Source organism: Oncorhynchus clarkii, unplaced genomic scaffold (genome assembly GCF_045791955.1).
Source record: "Oncorhynchus clarkii lewisi isolate Uvic-CL-2024 unplaced genomic scaffold, UVic_Ocla_1.0 unplaced_contig_4687_pilon_pilon, whole genome shotgun sequence".
Lineage (NCBI taxonomy): Eukaryota > Metazoa > Chordata > Actinopteri > Salmoniformes > Salmonidae > Oncorhynchus > Oncorhynchus clarkii.
Window position 1 is genome coordinate 393299 of NW_027261111.1, and position 18624 is coordinate 411922.

General features: G+C 44.0%; 1 protein-coding gene across 2 annotated transcripts in view; it reads left to right on the plus strand.

The window, feature by feature from the left end:
- LOC139404889 (desmin-like) overlaps positions 1-7954 on the plus strand; it is a 31868-nt gene extending 23914 nt beyond the window's left edge. The window contains exons 8-10 of one of the 2 annotated variants that reach the window (XM_071147424.1): positions 1222-1307; positions 2629-2709; positions 7033-7323. In XM_071147424.1, coding sequence (XP_071003525.1) covers positions 1222-1307; positions 2629-2709; positions 7033-7074 — 209 coding nt within the window. In that variant the 3' untranslated portion in view covers positions 7075-7323. Of the gene's footprint in view, positions 1-1221; positions 1308-2628; positions 2710-7032 lie in introns of both variants that reach the window. The other variant, XM_071147425.1, reaches the window with a different exon arrangement.
- The last annotated feature ends 10670 nt before the right edge of the window (positions 7955-18624 follow it).

Sequence of the window (18624 nt, forward strand, 5' to 3'; positions counted from 1 at the left end):
TGATTATTCTAAGACCAGGGATGGGAGGAGTAGGGGGAGGGGAGGTGTAGGGGGGAGGAGAGGTGTAGGAGGAGAGGAGTAGGGGGGAGGAGAGGTGTAGGGGGGAGGAGAAGGGGGAGGGGAGGAGAAGGGGGGAGGAGAGGTGTAGGGGGAGGGGAGGAGTAGGGGGGAGGAGAGGTGTAGGGAGGAGGAGAGGAATAGGGGTGAGGAGAGGTGTAGGGGGGAGGGGAGGAGTAGGGGGGAGGAGAGGTGTAGGGGGGAGGGGAGGAGTAGGGGGGAGGAGAGGTGTAGGGGCGAGGGGAGGAGAAGGGGGGAGGAGAGGTGTAGGGGGAGGGGAGGAGTAGGGGGGAGGAGAGGTGTAGGGGGGAGGGGAGGAGAAGGGCGGAGGAGAGGAGTAGGGGGAGGGGAGGAGTAGGGGGAGGGGAGGAGAAGGGGGGAGGTGTAGGGGGAGGGGAGGAGTAGGCGGGAGGAGAGGTGTAGGGGGGAGGAGAGGTGTAGGGGGAGGGGAGGAGTAGGGGGGAGGAGAGGTGTAGGGGGAGGGGAGGAGTAGGGGGGAGGAGAGGTGTAGGGGGGAGGGGAGGAGAAGGGGGGAGGGGAGGAGTAGGGGGGAGGAGAGGTGTAGGGGGGAGGGGAGGAGTAGGGGGAGGGGAGGAGTAGGGGGTATGTCTTGTTCACCAGCCAAATGAAAATAATGGAGCCCGATTAGACTTAATTAATATTGATCATGGATGTCATAAATCAAATGTGGCTTTTGGGTTAGCTTGTGGTTGTTTTTTACCTCATTTCGCGGGCCTATCTCCTCTCTGCTGCTGTGGTAAGAGACTAAGGTTGTTTTGGGGGTTAGGTTGTGGTTTGATCAGGTTGTGGTTAGGTTGAGGTTAGGTTGAGGTAAGCTTAGGTTGTGGTTTTGATCAGGTTATGGTTAGGTTAGGTTGAGGTAAGGTTAGGTTGTGGTTTGATCAGGTTGTGGTTAGGTTAGGTTGAGGTAAGGTTAGGTTGTGGTTTGATCAGGTTGTGTTTAGGTTTGGTTGAGGTAGGGTTAGGTTGTGGTTGTGGCTAGGTTACGGTTGAGATAGTCTTACTTGTGGTCTTTCCATTCAAAACATCAGCCTAGAGATAGTTGGTTAGTCTTGAGTTTACATCTTTTTCAAGTCTCATTAAGCCTGAGAGCTGAGTCCTGGATTAGACTGAGGTTGTGTTACCTCTGTCCTCTCCCTGCAGAGACCAGCCCAGACGTAGGGCATTCATCAGAGGTCCACTCAAAGAAGACTGTTCTGATCAAGACCATCGAAACCCGCGATGGAGAGGTGAGCTAAACAGACAGAACGACAAAAAACAGCAGACACTATGGACCAATATAGGCCTCAACTTAAATAACTCCATATCCCCTTCATAGTGCACTACCAGGGCCCGGGACATCGTGTCAAAAGTAGCACACTATATATAAGGAATAGGGTGTTTATTTTGCACTTGGACATAGCATCTCATAGCCTTACAGTCATTTAATTAATACATTTTGATCTAGATTAAATATTCATTGAGAGAGGGTGCTAGTGCTCTGTGTTTAAGTACAGTTTAAATCTCAACTGTTGATCAACTATCTTTTAATTAACTCACTTCTCCTATCCGGAGCACCTCAGTATTAGACCTGATGACTCTACCCCACCTCCGAGCATCTCACCCTCCTCTCACAGTTCAGAGATGTACAGAGGACACCAGGGTTCGGGTCAATATAATTTCATTTCAGACAATTCATGAAGTGAACAGAAATTCCTGATTCCCAATTAAACATTTTCTTAATGGAAAAGCATTGAGACGGCCTCCCAAGTGGTACAATGCTTGATGCATTACGACAGACCCGGGTTCGATCCCAGGCCGTCACAACCGGCCGTGACCGAAAGTCCCATAGGGCAGAACACAATTGGCCCAGCGTCGTCCGGGTTAGGGGAGAGTTTGGCCGGCGGGGGGTTTACTTGGCTCATCGCACTCCAGCGACTCCTTGTGGCGGGCTGGGCGCCTGCAGGCTGACCCCTTGGTCGTCAGTTGAACAGTGTTTCCGGGTTAAGCGGGCGGGTGTTTAGAAGCAAAGTTTTGGTGGTTCCTGTTTCGTAGGATGCATAACTCGACCTTCACCTCCCGAACCCGTTGGGGAGTTGCAGCGATGAGACAAGATCGTAATTGGATCCCTATTGGAAATCACGAAATTGGGGAGAAAAAGAGGGGTAAATTACAACAACCAAAAATAAAATCATTGAGGAGAATTAGGAATTGGAATTTACATTTTACTTCCTGAATTTACATTTTACTTCCTGAATTTACATTTTACTTCCTGAATTTACATTTTACTTCCTGGATTTACATTTTACTTCCTGAATTTACATTTTACTTCCTGATTTACATTTTACTTCCTGAATTTACATTTTACTTCCTGAATTTACATTTTACTTCCTGGATTTACATTTTACTTCCTGGATTTACATTTTACTTCCTGAATTTACATTTTACTTCCTGGATTGACTGAACCCTGGAGGACACATTATTGTTCACAGTAAACTACAGTTGTATAGTCCTTGTCTCCGGTATATCTATATGTATTTTATTGTGTTTATTTAACCTTTATTTTCACAGGAAAGTCCCTTTGAGACCATGTCTCTTTTGGAAGAGAGCCCTGTCTCACAAAAAAAAAAAAAGAGCAGCAGAAAAAACAAGGTACATAAACAAGGACAGAGTTGAGATAACGGCAGTGTCATGACAACACAACAACACAACAACACAACAAAACAACAATACAACAAATACAACAACACAACAACACAACAACACAACAAATACAACAATACAACAAGACAACAAATACAACAACACAACAAGGAAAGAGTTGAGATAACGGCAGTGTCATGACAACACAACAATACAACAACACAACAATACAACAATACAACAATACAACAATACAACAACACAACAAATACAACAATACAATAACACAACAAAACAACAACACAACAACACAACAACACAACAAATACAACAACACAACAAATACAACAATACAATAACACAACAAAACAACAACACAACAACACAACAACACAACAAATATAACAATACAATAACACAACAATACAACAATACAACAACACAACAACACAACAACACAACAACACAACAAATATAACAATACAATAACACAACAATACAACAAATACAACAATACAACAACACAACAACACAACAAATACAACAACACAACAAACACAACAAATACAACAACACAACAAACACAACAACACAACAACACAACAACACAACAACACAACAACACAACAAATATAACAATACAATAACACAACAATACAACAAATACAACAATACAACAATACAACAACACAACAACACAACAAATACAACAACACAACAAACACAACAAATACAACAAATACAACAATACAACAATACAACAACACAACAACACAACAAATACAACAACACAACAAACACAACAAATACAACAATACAACAAATACAACAAGACAACAAATACAACAACACAACAAAACAACAACACAACAAGGAAAGAGTTGAGATAACGGCAGTGTCATGACAACACAACAATACAACAACACAACAACACAACAACACAACAAATACAACAACACAACAACACAATAACACAACAAATACAACAAATATAACAACACAACAACACAACAAATACAACAACACAACAACACAACAACACAACAACACAATAACACAACAAATACAACAAATATAACAACACAACAACACAACAAATACAACAACACAACAAATACAACAATACAACAACACAACAAAACAACAACACAACAACACAACAACACAACAAATATAACAATACAATAACACAACAATACAACAAATATAACAACACAACAACACAACAATACAACAACACAACAAATACAACAACACAACAAATACAACAATACAACAACACAACAACACAACAACACAACAAATACAACAATACAACAACACAACAATACAACAACACAACAAATACAACAATACAACAACACAACAAAACAACAACACAACAACACAACAACACAACAAATATAACAATACAATAACACAACAATACAACAATACAACAACACAACAACACAACAAAACAACAACACAACAATACAACAAATACAACAACACAACAATACAACAATACAACAACACAACAAATACAACAATACAACAACACAACAAAACAACAACACAACAAATACAACAACACAACAAGGAAAGAGTTGAGATAACGGCAGTGTCATGACAACACAACAAATACAACAACACAACAAATACAACAATACAACAACACAACAACACAACAAAACAACAACACAACAAATACAACAACACAACAAGGAAAGAGTTGAGATAACGGCAGTGTCATGACAACACAACAATACAACAACACAACAACACAACAACACAACAAATATAACAATACAATAACACAACAATACAACAAATACAACAATACAACAACACAACAACACAACAATACAACAACACAACAACACAACAACACAACAAATATAACAATACAATAACACAACAATACAACAATACAACAACACAACAACACAACAACACAACAACACAACAAATATAACAATACAATAACACAACAATACAACAATACAACAACACAACAACACAACAACACAACAATACAACAATACAACAACACAACAACACAACAACACAACAATACAACAATACAACAACACAACAACACAACAACACAACAATACAACAAATAAAACAATACAACAACACAACAATAGAAACAATACAACAAATACAACAAGACAACAAACACATAAACCGGATAGGTGCAGTGTTGTTTTACAGCGTCAGTCATAGTAGCATGATAGGTGTTGTTTTACAGCGTCAGTCATAGTAGCATGATAGGTGTTGTTTTACAGGGTCAGTCATAGTAGTATGATAGGTGTTGTTTTACAGGGTCAGTCATAGTAGCATGATAGGTGTTGTTTTACAGGGTCAGTCATAGTAGCATGATAGGTGTTGTTTTACAGGGTCAGTCATAGTAGTATGATAGGTGTTGTTTTACAGGGTCAGTCATAGTAGTATGATAGGTGTTGTTTTACAGGGTCAGTCATAGTAGCATGATAGGTGTTGTTTTACAGCGTCAGTCATAGTAGCATGATAGGTGTTGTTTTACAGGGTCAGTCATAGTAGTATGATAGGTGTTGTTTTACAGGGTCAGTCATAGTAGTATGATAGGTGTTGTTTTACAGGGTCAGTCATAGTAGTATGATAGGTGTTGTTTTACAGCGTCAGTCATAGTAGCATGATAGGTGTTGTTTTACAGGGTCAGTCATAGTAGCATGATAGGTGTTGTTTTACAGGGTCAGTCATAGTAGCATGATAGGTGTTGTTTTACAGGGTCAGTCATAGTAGTATGATAGGTGTTGTTTTACAGGGTCAGTCATAGTAGTATGATAGGTGTTGTTTTACAGGGTCAGCCATAGTAGCATGATAGGTGTTGTTTTACAGGGTCAGTCATAGTAGCATGATAGGTGTTGTTTTACAGGGTCAGTCATAGTAGTATGATAGGTGTTGTTTTACAGGGTCAGTCATAGTAGTATGATAGGTGTTGTTTTACAGGGTCAGTCATAGTAGTATGATAGGTGTTGTTTTACAGGGTCAGTCATAGTAGTATGATAGGTGTTGTTTTACAGGGTCAGTCATAGTAGTATGATAGGTGTTGTTTTACAGGGTCAGTCATAGTAGTATGATAGGTGTTGTTTTACAGGGTCAGTCATAGTAGTATGATAGGTGTTGTTTTACAGGGTCAGTCATAGTAGTATGATAGGTGTTGTTTTACAGGGTCAGTCATAGTAGTATGATAGGTGTTGTTTTACAGGGTCAGTCATAGTAGTATGATAGGTGTTGTTTTACAGGGTCAGTCATAGTAGTATGATAGGTGTTGTTTTACAGGGTCAGCCATAGTAGTATGATTGGTGTTGTTTTACAGGGTCAGTCATAGTGGTACGGAGCCCCAGGCGCAAATTAGGGTTAAGTGCCTTTCTCAACGGCACGCCGACTGATTTTTCACCTTGGGTATATAAAACCCTGCGATCTTTCGCTTACTGCCCCAGACGCTCTAACCGCTAAGCTGCCCGCTGGGCTCCGCCAGCGACTCTGACACACAGCGAATTTACCCGTGAGAACGTGGCCCACGACAAGCAGTGTCCAATGGTTTTAAAGAAGTGACAGCAGCGTTTATATAGATGATATCGCCCATAGTCAAAGGCCGACATTATGAACATTTGAACATCTTGGCCATGTTCTGTTATAATCTCCACCTGGCACAGCCAGAAGAGGACTGGCCACCCCTCATAGCCTGGTTCCTCTCTACCCGGTACAGCCAGAAGAGGACTGGCCACCCCACATAGCCTGGTTCCTCTCTAGGTTTCTTCCTAGGTTCTGGCCTTTCTAGGGAGTTTTTCCTAGCCACCGTGCTTCTACACCTGCATTGCTTGCTGTTTGGGGTTTTAGGCTGGGTTTCTGTACAGCACTTTGAGATATTAGCTGATGTACGAAGGGCTATATAAATACATTTGATTTGATTTGATTTGACAGGGAAATTGACTGATCAATAGTTTTCCTACAACCTGAAGAACAAGCCCAGTTTAAGACTCAGTTTCTTCGGTAGCTCATCTGCGTGTTTTAAATGACAGCTCGTCGTCGATCCAAATGCCCAAGGTATTTATATGAGGGGACTCGTTCGTTATCGTATTTTTGTATTATGTTGTATTTTGTAAAAAAAAGTTGTGTGATTGTACGATGCGGGGCTCCCTTGTGAAAGAGACCTTGGTCTCAATGGGACTCCCTGTTGAACGAAAGGTACAACAAACAAGTCAAATACAAATCTATACACTTCGTCTCTCTGGGCTATCTGGTTGTTGTCTCTCTGTGCCTGACCTCTCGACCTTGACTGACTGTCCTCTCCTTCCACAGGTGGTCAGTGAATCTACACAGCACCAGCAGGACATCATGTAAACAACCACAAACAAACAAATGAAGCAACAACAAGTTAAAACATTTTTTTTTACATACCAAGATACATGGGCTGCTCTAGGTAGCTTTTCTAGGGAAAGCCTCTTTTGAAAGGTCTCTTTTTGAGAGGGAGTGAGTTATTAACACCGTATGAAGAGTTATAACCACATTTACAAAGGGTTATACCTGCCTTAGGTATGTTCATAACTCACTAACTCCTAGTAATCAGATTTTATATGACCAATCACCAAAGGAGAAGAAGACAGAAGAAGACAATATTACCGTAATCAGAAGGCAATGTTACCATAATCAGAAGACAATGTTACCGTAATCAGAAGGCAATGTTACCATAATCAGAAGGCAATGTTACCGTAATCAGAAGGCAATGTTACCGTAATCAGAAGACAATGTTACCGTAATCAGAACGAAATGTTACCGTAATCAGAAGACAATGTTACCGTAATCAGAAGGCAATGTTACTGTAATCAGAATACAATGTTACCGTAATCAGAATACAATGTTATCGTAATCAGAAGACAATGTTACCGTAATCAGAAGACAATGTTACCGTAATCAGAAGACAATGTTAATGTAATCAGAAGACAATGTTACCGTAATCAGAAGACAATGTTACCGTAATCAGAATACAATGTTACCGTAATCAGAAGACAATGTTACAGTAATCAGAAGGTGGGAACAAGGTGAAATGAAATTCAAGTCAGGCCCTGGCCAGAACAGAACACGCATGGCTAGAGGGGATCTCCAGAATGTCAAGAGATGAATCTCTGTAGTCCACGTTTCTTTATGTGTGTGTGTGTCAGAAAGAGTCTGCTTCACAATGTTTCACAGCCGATGATCTGAAATAAAATACAGTGTATGTTGATTTGCCTTTTATTTACCCCTTCACCTCTGTGTGTACATTACTATCAAGTGAGAGTAACATGATCAGTCAAGCGTGGGTCATATTTTATTTAGTGGATAGACGGTGGATTAACAGTGGATTAACGGTGGATTAACAGAGGATAGACGGTGGATTAACGGTGGATTAATGGTGGATTAACAGTGGATTAACGGTGGATTAACAGTGGATTAACAGTGGATTAACAGTGAATTAACGGTGGACTAACAGTGGATTAACAGTGGATTAACAGTGGATTAACAGTGGATTAAGAGTGGATTAACAGTGGGTTAACAGTGGATTAACAGTGGATTAACAGTGGATTAACGGTGGATTAACTGTGGATTAACAGTGGATTAACAGTGGATTAACAGTGAATTAACGGTGGACTAACGGTGGATTAACAGTGGATTAACAGTGAATTAACAGTGGATTAACAGTGGATTAACAGTGGGTTAACAGTGGATTAACAGTGGATTAACGGTGGATTAACAGTGGATTAACAGTGGATTAACAGTGGATTAACAGTGAATTAACGGTGGATTAACGGTGGATTAAAACATGGATGGCTTTATTAATGAGCTACCCGTTTTTTTCCACATTGTACTATCACAGATCTGAGTGTTTTACAGTGGAGTAACAACGATTTAGTTTCTAATTGGTTAGCTTTAGCTACCTGCAGATTCATACTACACCATTTCGTGTATGGTGGCTAGCTATGACAATCAGTTTCTATTGCTAGTACTGTATGGGTTGGGATTTTGGTTAATTGTTTAGCTAGCTAGCTAGCTATGTTTAAACAAAAGACTCCACTACGCCAGATGACGACATGACCCATAAAGTTAGCCAGGTGTGTCTGGGGGTGATTATGGTACATGTGTACATGTCGTGACAATAGCTAGATGTAGCTGGGGGTATAGCATTTGTTTCACATCGAAGTGTGTCTGGCTAAGCATCATCTAATAATTATAACATATTTTATCTGGACACTTTCTGTTTTTTAAATTGCATGTACTATGCAAGTAACTATTTCACTGTACCGTTTGCACCTTGTGTGTCCTGTGCATGTGACAAATAAACGTGGATTTTATTTGTTAAAGTGTGTGTTTTACCAGATTAGGATAAAGGCTAAGGACGAGATAAAGTGTATTTTTACCTGTAGTTTTTCCTTATTGTAGGCTACTACTTTTACCACGATTTTAGTCTCCTTACTCCCTCTGTTTAGCACATGGCCTCACATGTGAATTCTTAAAAGAGTCTAATGGTGGATCACATGTGTTGCTACTGTAGATGTAGAAACAACAAACTGCTGTAATGAAACTGCGTAGTCAGCGATTTTAGAATCATAATGTTTATCATATCCAGGTTCATACAAATACATGCTCAATAAAAAAATTCTAATATTTAACACAAGGCTCAGATCTTCTGTTTAAGTTACCCCCTTTGCACACATGACAGAATAATGCTTCAACTCATATTGTGCTTACCAAATGGCACACTTGTACCTACATAGTGCACTACTTTTGACCAGAGCCCTATGGACCCTGAACAAAAGTAGTGCACTATATAGGGAATAGAGCGTCGTTTGGGACACACAGCTATGGAAAACCAACCCGCCGACCATAGACTAAAAGTGAAAATCGTGTAATCGTACTTCCTCAAAAAAGCCTGGATACCGTCCGAGGTGTGTTACAGAGCAACGTACCAGACATCGCTCTGTTCAGTACCGTCCGAGGTGTGCTACAGAGCAACGTACCAGACATCGCTCTGTTCAGTACCGTCCGAGGTGTGTTACAGAGCAACGTACCAGACATCGCTCTGTTCAGTACCGTCCGAGGTGTGTCACAGAGCAACGTACCAGACATGGCTCTGTTCAGTACCGTCCGAGGTGTGCTACAGAGCAACGTACCAGACATCGCTCTGTTCAGTACCGTCCGAGGTGTGTTACAGAGCAACGTACCAGACATCGCTCTGTTCAGTACCGTCCGAGGTGTGTTACAGAGCAACGTACCAGACATCGCTCTGTTCAGTACCGTCCGAGGTGTGCTACAGAGCAACGTACCAGACATCGCTCTGTTCAGTACCGTCCGAGGTGTGTCACAGAGCAACGTACCAGACATCGCTCTGTTCAGTACCGTCCGAGGTGTGCTACAGAGCAACGTACCAGACATGGCTCTGTTCATTACCGTCCGAGGTGTGTTACAGAGCAACGTACCAGACATCGCTCTGTTCAGTACCGTCCGAGGTGTGCTACAGAGCAACGTACCAGACATGGCTCTGTTCAGTACCGTCCGAGGTGTGTTACAGAGCAACGTACCAGACATCGCTCTGTTCAGTACCGTCCGAGGTGTGTTACAGAGCAAAGTACCAGACATGGCTCTGTTCAGTACCGTCCGAGGTGTGTTACAGAGCAACGTACCAGACATCGCTCTGTTCAGTACCGTCCGAGGTGTGTTACAGAGCAACGTACCAGACATCGCTCTGTTCAGTACCGTCCGAGGTGTGTTACAAAGCAACGTACCAGACATCGCTCTGTTCAGTACCGTCCGAGGTGTGTTACAGAGCAACGTACCAGACATCGCTCTGTTCAGTACCGTCCGAGGTGTGTTACAGAGCAACGTACCAGACATGGCTCTGTTCAGTACCGTCCGAGGTGTGTTACAGAGCAACGTACCAGACATCGCTCTGTTCAGTACCGTCCGAGGTGTGTCACAGAGCAACGTACCAGACATGGCTCTGTTCAGTACCGTCCGAGGTGTGTTACAGAGCAACGTACCAGACATGGCTCTGTTCACTACCGTCCGAGGTGTGTTACTGAGCAAAGTACCAGACATGGCTCTGTTCAGTACCGTCCGAGGTGTGTTACAGAGCAACGTACCAGACATGGATCTGTTCAGTACCGTCCGAGGTGTGTTACAGAGCAACGTACCAGACATGGCTCTGTTCAGTATAGTCCAAGGTGTGTTACAGAGCAACGTACCAGACATCGCTCTGTTCAGTACCGTCCGAGGTGTGTTACAGAGCAACGTACCAGACATGGCTCTGTTCACTACCGTCCGAGGTGTGTTACAGAGCAAAGTACCAGACATCGCTCTGTTCAGTACCGTCCAAGGTGTGTTACAGAGCAACGTACCAGACATGGCTCTGTTCAGTACCGTCCGAGGTGTGTTACAGAGCAACGTACCAGACATGGCTCTGTTCAGTACCGTCCGAGGTGTGTTACAGAGCAACGTACCAGACATCGCTCTGTTCAGTACCGTCCGAGGTGTGTTACAGAGCAACGTACCAGACATCGCTCTGTTCAGTACCGTCCGAGGTGTGTTACAAAGCAACGTACCAGACATCGCTCTGTTCAGTACCGTCCGAGGTGTGTTACAGAGCAACGTACCAGACATCGCTCTGTTCAGTACCGTCCGAGGTGTGTCACAGAGCAACGTACCAGACATGGCTCTGTTCAGTACCGTCCGAGGTGTGTTACAGAGCAACGTACCAGACATCGCTCTGTTCAGTACCGTCCGAGGTGTGGTACAGAGCAACGTACCAGACATGGCTCTGTTCAGTACCGTCCGAGGTGTGCTACAGTGCAACGTACCAGACATGGCTCTGTTCAGTACCGTCCGAGGTGTGTTACAGAGCAACGTACCAGACATCGCTCTGTTCAGTACCGTCCGAGGTGTGTTACAGAGCAACGTACCAGACATCGCTCTGTTCAGTACCGTCCGAGGTGTGTTACAGAGCAACGTAGCAGACATGGCTCTGTTCAGTGTTCAGGTATAGTTGAAAGGTCCTTAACAGTTGATCCGACACTCACCATGTTTACCGTTTCTATAACGCGCCGTCGTCAACAAATAACACAGTACTTACAAAACGCTAGCTGTCCTCAGAATACTCAGAACATCAATAAAACATAAATAGATTCATTCATAATTATTACATTAAAAGCAAGAACACATAATATATATATATATATATATATATATATACAACAATCAAATATGTACAATATTTACAAAGACATTGACTGATGTTTAGTCTCATAACAAGCGGAGAGAAACTGTTCCAATCAACACCCTCAAGCCCTTTTCACTATGTAACAAAAACCGAGAAAAAAGAGGAGAAGAGGAGAGGAGAGAAGAGACAAGAGAAGAGGAGAGGAGAAGAGAGGAGAAGAGAGGAGAAGAGATAAGAGAGGAGGAGAGAAGAGAGGAGAAGGAGAAGAGAAGAGAGGAGAAGAGATAAGAGAGGAGGAGAGAAGGAGAAGAGAAGAGGAGAAGAGAAGAGAAGAGAGGAGAAGAGGAGAGGAGAAGAGAGGAGAAGAGATAAGAGAGGAGGAGAGAAGAGAGGAGAAGGAGAAGAGGAGAGGAGAAGAGAAGAGAAGACAAGAGAGGAGAAGAGGAGAGGAGAAGAGGAGAGGAGAAGAGAGGAGAATAAAGGAGAAGAGAGGAGAAGGAGAAGAGGAGAGGAGAAGAGAGGAGAAGAGGATAGGAGAAGAGAGGAGAAGAGGAGAGGAGAAGATAGGAGAAGAGGATAGGAGGAGAGGAGAAGAGAGGAGAAGAGATAAGAGAGGAGGAGAGAAGAGAGGAGAAGGAGAAGAGAAGAGAGGAGAAGAGATAAGAGAGGAGGAGAGAAGGAGAAGAGAAGAGGAGAAGAGAAGAGAAGAGAAGAGAGGAGAAGAGGAGAGGAGAAGAGGAGAGGAGAAGAGAGGAGAAGAGATAAGAGAGGAGGAGAGAAGAGAGGAGAAGGAGAAGAGGAGAGGAGAAGAGAAGAGAAGACAAGAGAGGAGAACAGGAGAGGAGAAGAGGAGAGGAGAAGAGAGGAGAATAAAGGAGAAGAGAGGAGAAGGAGAAGAGGAGAGGAGAAGAGAGGAGAAGAGGAGAGGAGAAGATAGGAGAAGAGGATAGGAGGAGAGGAGAAGAGAGGAGAAGAGATAAGAGAGGAGGAGAGAAGAGAGGAGAAGGAGAAGAGAAGAGAGGAGAAGAGATAAGAGAGGAGGAGAGAAGAGAGGAGGAGAGAAGAGAGGAGAAGAGGAGAGGAGAAGAGAGGAGAAGAGGATAGAAGGAGAGGAGAAGAGAGGAGAAGAGATAAGAGAGGAGGAGAGAAGAGAGGAGGAGAGAAGAGAGGAGGAGAGAAGAGACAAGAGAAGGATACTACTCAACATCTGGTGCTTGGCTCGTTGTAGTGTGTTCAACAGAGAGAGAGAGCAGAGTACACTTAATAAGGCATGAATTCAAAGTTGTGTATTTATCCTGACGTTGACCTCCGTCACATCTGACTAACCACCAACACAAGGATACAATTTCACACTGGATAACAGGAAATAACAGTCTTGAGGCAAAGCTTTCAGTACCTTCTTCAGCATTTGAAATGATCTCCCCCTTCATATGGTGTACATGGTACGGTCCTAAACCTGACACAGAGGGAGATGTGTAATGTACCAACCAGTGGTGTAGCGGAGGGGAAACAAGTAAACGCGGTAGACGCGCTTTTTGCGACCCGGTGATCAGAATTTACCCATCTATAGTTTTACCACTACACCCCAGGAAGTAACCCAGGCGGTAACCCAGGTACTAACCCCAGGTACTAACCCAGATATTAACCCAGGTACTAACCCAGTTACTAACCCCAGGAAGTAACCCCAGGTACTAACCCCAGGTAGTAACCCCAGGTACTAACCCCAGGTACTAACCCCAGGTACTAACCCAGGTATTAACCCAGGTACTAACCCCAGCTACTAACCCCAGGTACTAACCCCAGGTAGTAACCCCAGGTACTAACCACAGGTACTAACCCCAGGTACTAACCCAGGTATTAACCCAGGTACTAACCCAAGTTAATAACCCCAGGTAGTAACCCAGGCAGTAACCCCAGGAAGTAACCCAGGCGATAACCCATGTACTAACCCCAGGTACTAACCCGGGTATTAACCCCAGGTATTAACCCAGGTACTAACCCAGGTACTAACCCAGGTATTAACCCAGGTACTAACCCAGGTACTAAACCCAGGAAGTAACCCAGGTACTAACCCAGGTACTAAACCCAGGAAGTAACCCAGGTATTAACCCAGGTACTAACCCCAGGTACTAACCCCAGGTACTAACCCCAGGAAGTAACCCAGGTGGTAACCCAGGTACTAACCCAGGTACTAACCCAGGTACTAACCCCAGGAAGTAACCCAGGTGGTAACCCAGGTACTAACCCAGGTACTAACCCCAGGTACTAACCCAGGCAGTAACCCAGGTGGTAACCCAGGTACTAACCCAGGTACTAACCCCAGGTACTAACCCCAGGTACTAACCCCAGGAAGTAACCCAGGTGGTTACCCAGGTACTAACCCAGGTACTAACCCCAGGTACTAACCCAGGCAGTAACCCAGGTGGTAACCCAGGTACTAACCCAGGTACTAACCCCAGGTAGTAACCCCAGGTACTAACCCCAGGAAGTAACCCAGGTGGTAACCCAGGTACTAACCCAGGTACTAACCCCAGGTACTAACCCAGGCAGTAAACCAGGTACTAACCCAAGTTACTAACCCCAGGTAGTAACCCCAGGTACTAACCCCAGGAAGTAACCCAGGCAGTAACCCAGGTACTAACCCCAGGAAGTTACCCAGGCGGTAACCCAGGTACTAACCCAAGTTACTAACCCCAGGTACTAACCCAGGTATTAACCCCGGTACTAACCAAAGTTACTAACCCCAGGAAGTAACCCAGGCGGTAACCCAGGTACTAACCTCAGGTAGTAACCCAGGTACTACCCCAGTTACTAACCCAGTTACTAACCCCAGGTACTAACCCCAGGTACTAACCCAGGTATTAACCCAGGTACTAACCCAAGTTACTAACCCCAGGTAGTAACCCCAGGTACTAACCCCAGGTATTAACCCAGGTACTAACCCAGTTACTAACCCCATGAAGTAACCCAGGCGGTAACCCAGGTACTAACCCAAGTTACTAACCCCAGGTAGTAAGCCCAGGTAGTAACCCAGGTACTAACCCAGTTACTAACCCAGTTACTAACCCCAGGTAGTAACCCCAGGTAGTAACCCCAGGTAGTAACCCAGGTAGTAACCCAGGTACTAACCCAGTTACTAACCCAGTTACTAACCTCAGGTAGTAACCCAGGTAGTAAGCCAGGAAGTAACCCCAGGTACTAACCCAGGTACTAACCCAGTTACTAACCCAGGTACTAACCCAGTTACTAACCCAGGTACTAACCCAGTTACTAACCCAGTTACTAACCTCAGGTAGTAACCCCAGGTAGTAACCCAGGTAGTAACCCAGGTACTAACCCAGTTACTAACCCAGTTACTAACCTCAGGTACTAACCCAGGTAGTAAGCCAGGTAGTAAACCAGGTACTAACAAAGGTAATAACCCCAGGTACTAACCCAGGTATTAACCCTAGGTACTAACCCAGATAGTAACCCCAGGTACTAACCCCAGGTACTAACCCAGGTATTAACCCAGGTACTAACCGAGTTACTAACCCAGGTACTAACCCAGTTACTAACCCAGTTACTAACCTCAGGTAGTAACCCAGGTAGTAAGCCAGGTAGTAACCCCAGGTACTAACCCACAGGTACTAACCCAGTTACTAACCCAGTTACTAACCCCAGGTAGTAACCCCAGGCAGTAACCCAGGTACTAACCCAGTTACTAACCTCAGGTAGTAAGCCAGTTAGTAACCCCAGGTACTAACCCAGGTACTAACCCAGTTACTAACCCAGGTACTAACCCAGTTACTAACCTCAGGTAGTAATCCAGGCAGTAAACCAGGTACTAACAAAGGTAATAACCCCAGGTACTAACCCAGGTATTAACCCTAGGTACTAACCCAGATAGTAACCCCAGGTACTAACCCCAGGTACTAACCCAGGTATTAACCCAGGTACTAACCCAGTTACTAACCTCAGGAAGTAACCCAGGCGGTAACCCAGGTACTAACCCAAGTTACTAACCCCAGGTAGTAACCCCAGGTAGTATCCCCAGGTAGTAACCCAGGTAGTAACCCAGGTACTAACCCAGGTACTAACCCAGGTACTAACCCAGTTACTAACCTCAGGTAGTAACCCAGGTAGTAAGCCAGGTAGTAACCCCAGGTACTAACCCAGGTACTAACCCAGTTACTAACCCAGGTACTAACCCAGTTGCTAACCCAGTTACTAACCTCAGGTAGTAACCCCAGGTAGTAACCCAGGTAGTAACCCAGGTACTAACCCAGTTACTAACCTCAGGTAGTAACCCAGGTAGTAAGCCAGGTAGTAACCCCAGGTACTAAACCAGGTACTAACCGAGTTACTAACCCAGGTACTAACCGAGTTACTAACCCAGGTACTAACCCAGTTACTAACCCAGTTACTAACCTCAGGTAGTAACCCAGGTAGTAAGCCAGGTACTAACCCAGGTACTAACCCCCAGGTACCAACCTCAGGTAGTAGCCCCAGGTACTAATCCCAGGTACTAACTCTAGGTACTAACCCAGGTAGTAACCCCAGGTACTAACCCAGGTAGTAACCCAGTTACTAACCCCAGGTAGTAACCCAGGTAGTAACCCAGGTACTAACCCAGGTACTAACCCCCAGGTACTAACCCCAGGTACTAACCCATGTACTAACCCCCGGGTACTAACCTCAGGTAGTAGCCCCAGGTACTAATCCCAGGTACTAACCCTAGGTACTAACCCAGGTAGTAACCCCAGGTACTAACCCAGGTAATAACCCCAGGTACTAATCTAGGTACTAACCCCAGGTACTAACCCAGGTACTAACCCCAGGTACTAACCCATGTACTAACCCAGTTACTAACCCAGTTACTAACCCCAGGTACTAACCCCAGGTACTAACCCCAGGTAATAACCCAAGGTACTAATTCAGGTAATAACCCAGATAATAACCCCAGGTACTAACCCAGGTAGTAAACCCAGGTAATAACCCAGGTAATAACCCTAGGTACTAATCCAGGTAGTAACCCCAGGTAATAACCCAGGTACTAACCCCAGGTACCAACCCCAGGTACTAACCCCAGGTACTAACCAGGTAGTAACCCTTGGTAGTACCCCCAGGTAGTAACCCAGGTGCTAACCCCAGGTACTAACACAAGTAGTAACCCCAGGTACTAACCCAGGTAATAACCCAGGTACTAACCCAGGTACTAACCCCAGATACTAAACCCAGGTAGTAACCCCAGGTACTAACCCAGTTACAAACCCAGGTACTAACCCAGTTACAAACCCAGTTACTAACCCAGGTACTAACCCAGTTACAAACCTGGGTACTAACCCAGTTACAAACCCAGTTACTAACCCAGTTACTAACCCCAACTAGACTTTACCTTCACAGCACAGAATGTGTCTAACGGACTTGTTGAGGTGATGTTACCTTATTCTACTGAGGTCTGGATGACTGTCACGTTGTGCAGCGCCATATTTTCCTAACTGAAACCCGTAGACCTACATCGGCTACAGTCAGAAATGCATTTCTGATTTTTCTCTGAATATAAACACCACAATATTAATCTAACCAATGAAGCTACATTTCTAAAAATCCATCCCATAAAAGGGTTTAAAGTCTCTAGTGCAGTCAATGTTAATAATCGTCAAATGCATTTCTTAATTAAATCGCTTTAAAAAAAAATGAATCAAGGCTCCCTTTTGTTATTTAGTTTTATAACTAAAATGTTTTGACTCTATTTAAAGACTTGGATGACTTGTACGCTGGGTGATGACATGTACAAATTGATGAGCGATTTAATAACTTAGTTTCTTAAAGATGCCCTCTGGTGGTCAAACTAGCACTAACCACCATTAATGGCAACAATGGCTGACAGGGGGGAGGGGAGGGGAGGGGAGGGGAGGGGAGGGAGGGAGGGAAGGAGAGGAGAGGAGAGGGGAGAGGAGAGGGGAGGGGAGGGGAGGAGAGGAGAGGAGAGGAGACGAGAGGAGAGGAGAGGAGAGGAGAGGAGAGGAGAGGAGAGGAGAGGAGAGGAGACAGCATGTGATTTGTACTGTCTCTCCCAGAGGACCAGTAAAGGGCAACATTGAAGCCATAGCAGGTTAGTTTGAATAATACAGTAGATAACATCCCTTCCTCAGGTTTCAAATCCGTTCAATTAAATACAGTCATAATGAGATGAACAGGTTAATAAACAGACTTAGTGGGGTTTAATAATGAACGCAACCCATAATGAGATGAACAGGTTCAACAGCCTGGGGAAAATCAGGATCAGTTGAGGAGGGCAAGGCAGTAGGCATGCACCAAACACCAAACACAACAAATCAATACTAGCACACATATCACAGCAGGCCTCCTCAGATATAATAACATACTGTATAAAGTATCACAGCAGGCCTCCTCAGATATAATAACATACTGTATAAAGTATCACAGCAGGCCTCCTCAGATATAATAACATACTGTATAAAGTATCACAGCAGGCCTCCTCAGATATAATAACATACTGTATAAAGTATCACAGCAGGCCTCCTCAGCTGTAATAACATACTGTATAAAGTATCACAGCAGGCCTCCTCAGATATAATAACATACTGTATAAAGTATCACAGCAGGCCTCCTCAGCTGTAATAACATACTGTATAAAGTATCACCGCAGGCCTCCTCAGCTGTAATAACATACTGTATAAAGTATCACAGCAGGCCTC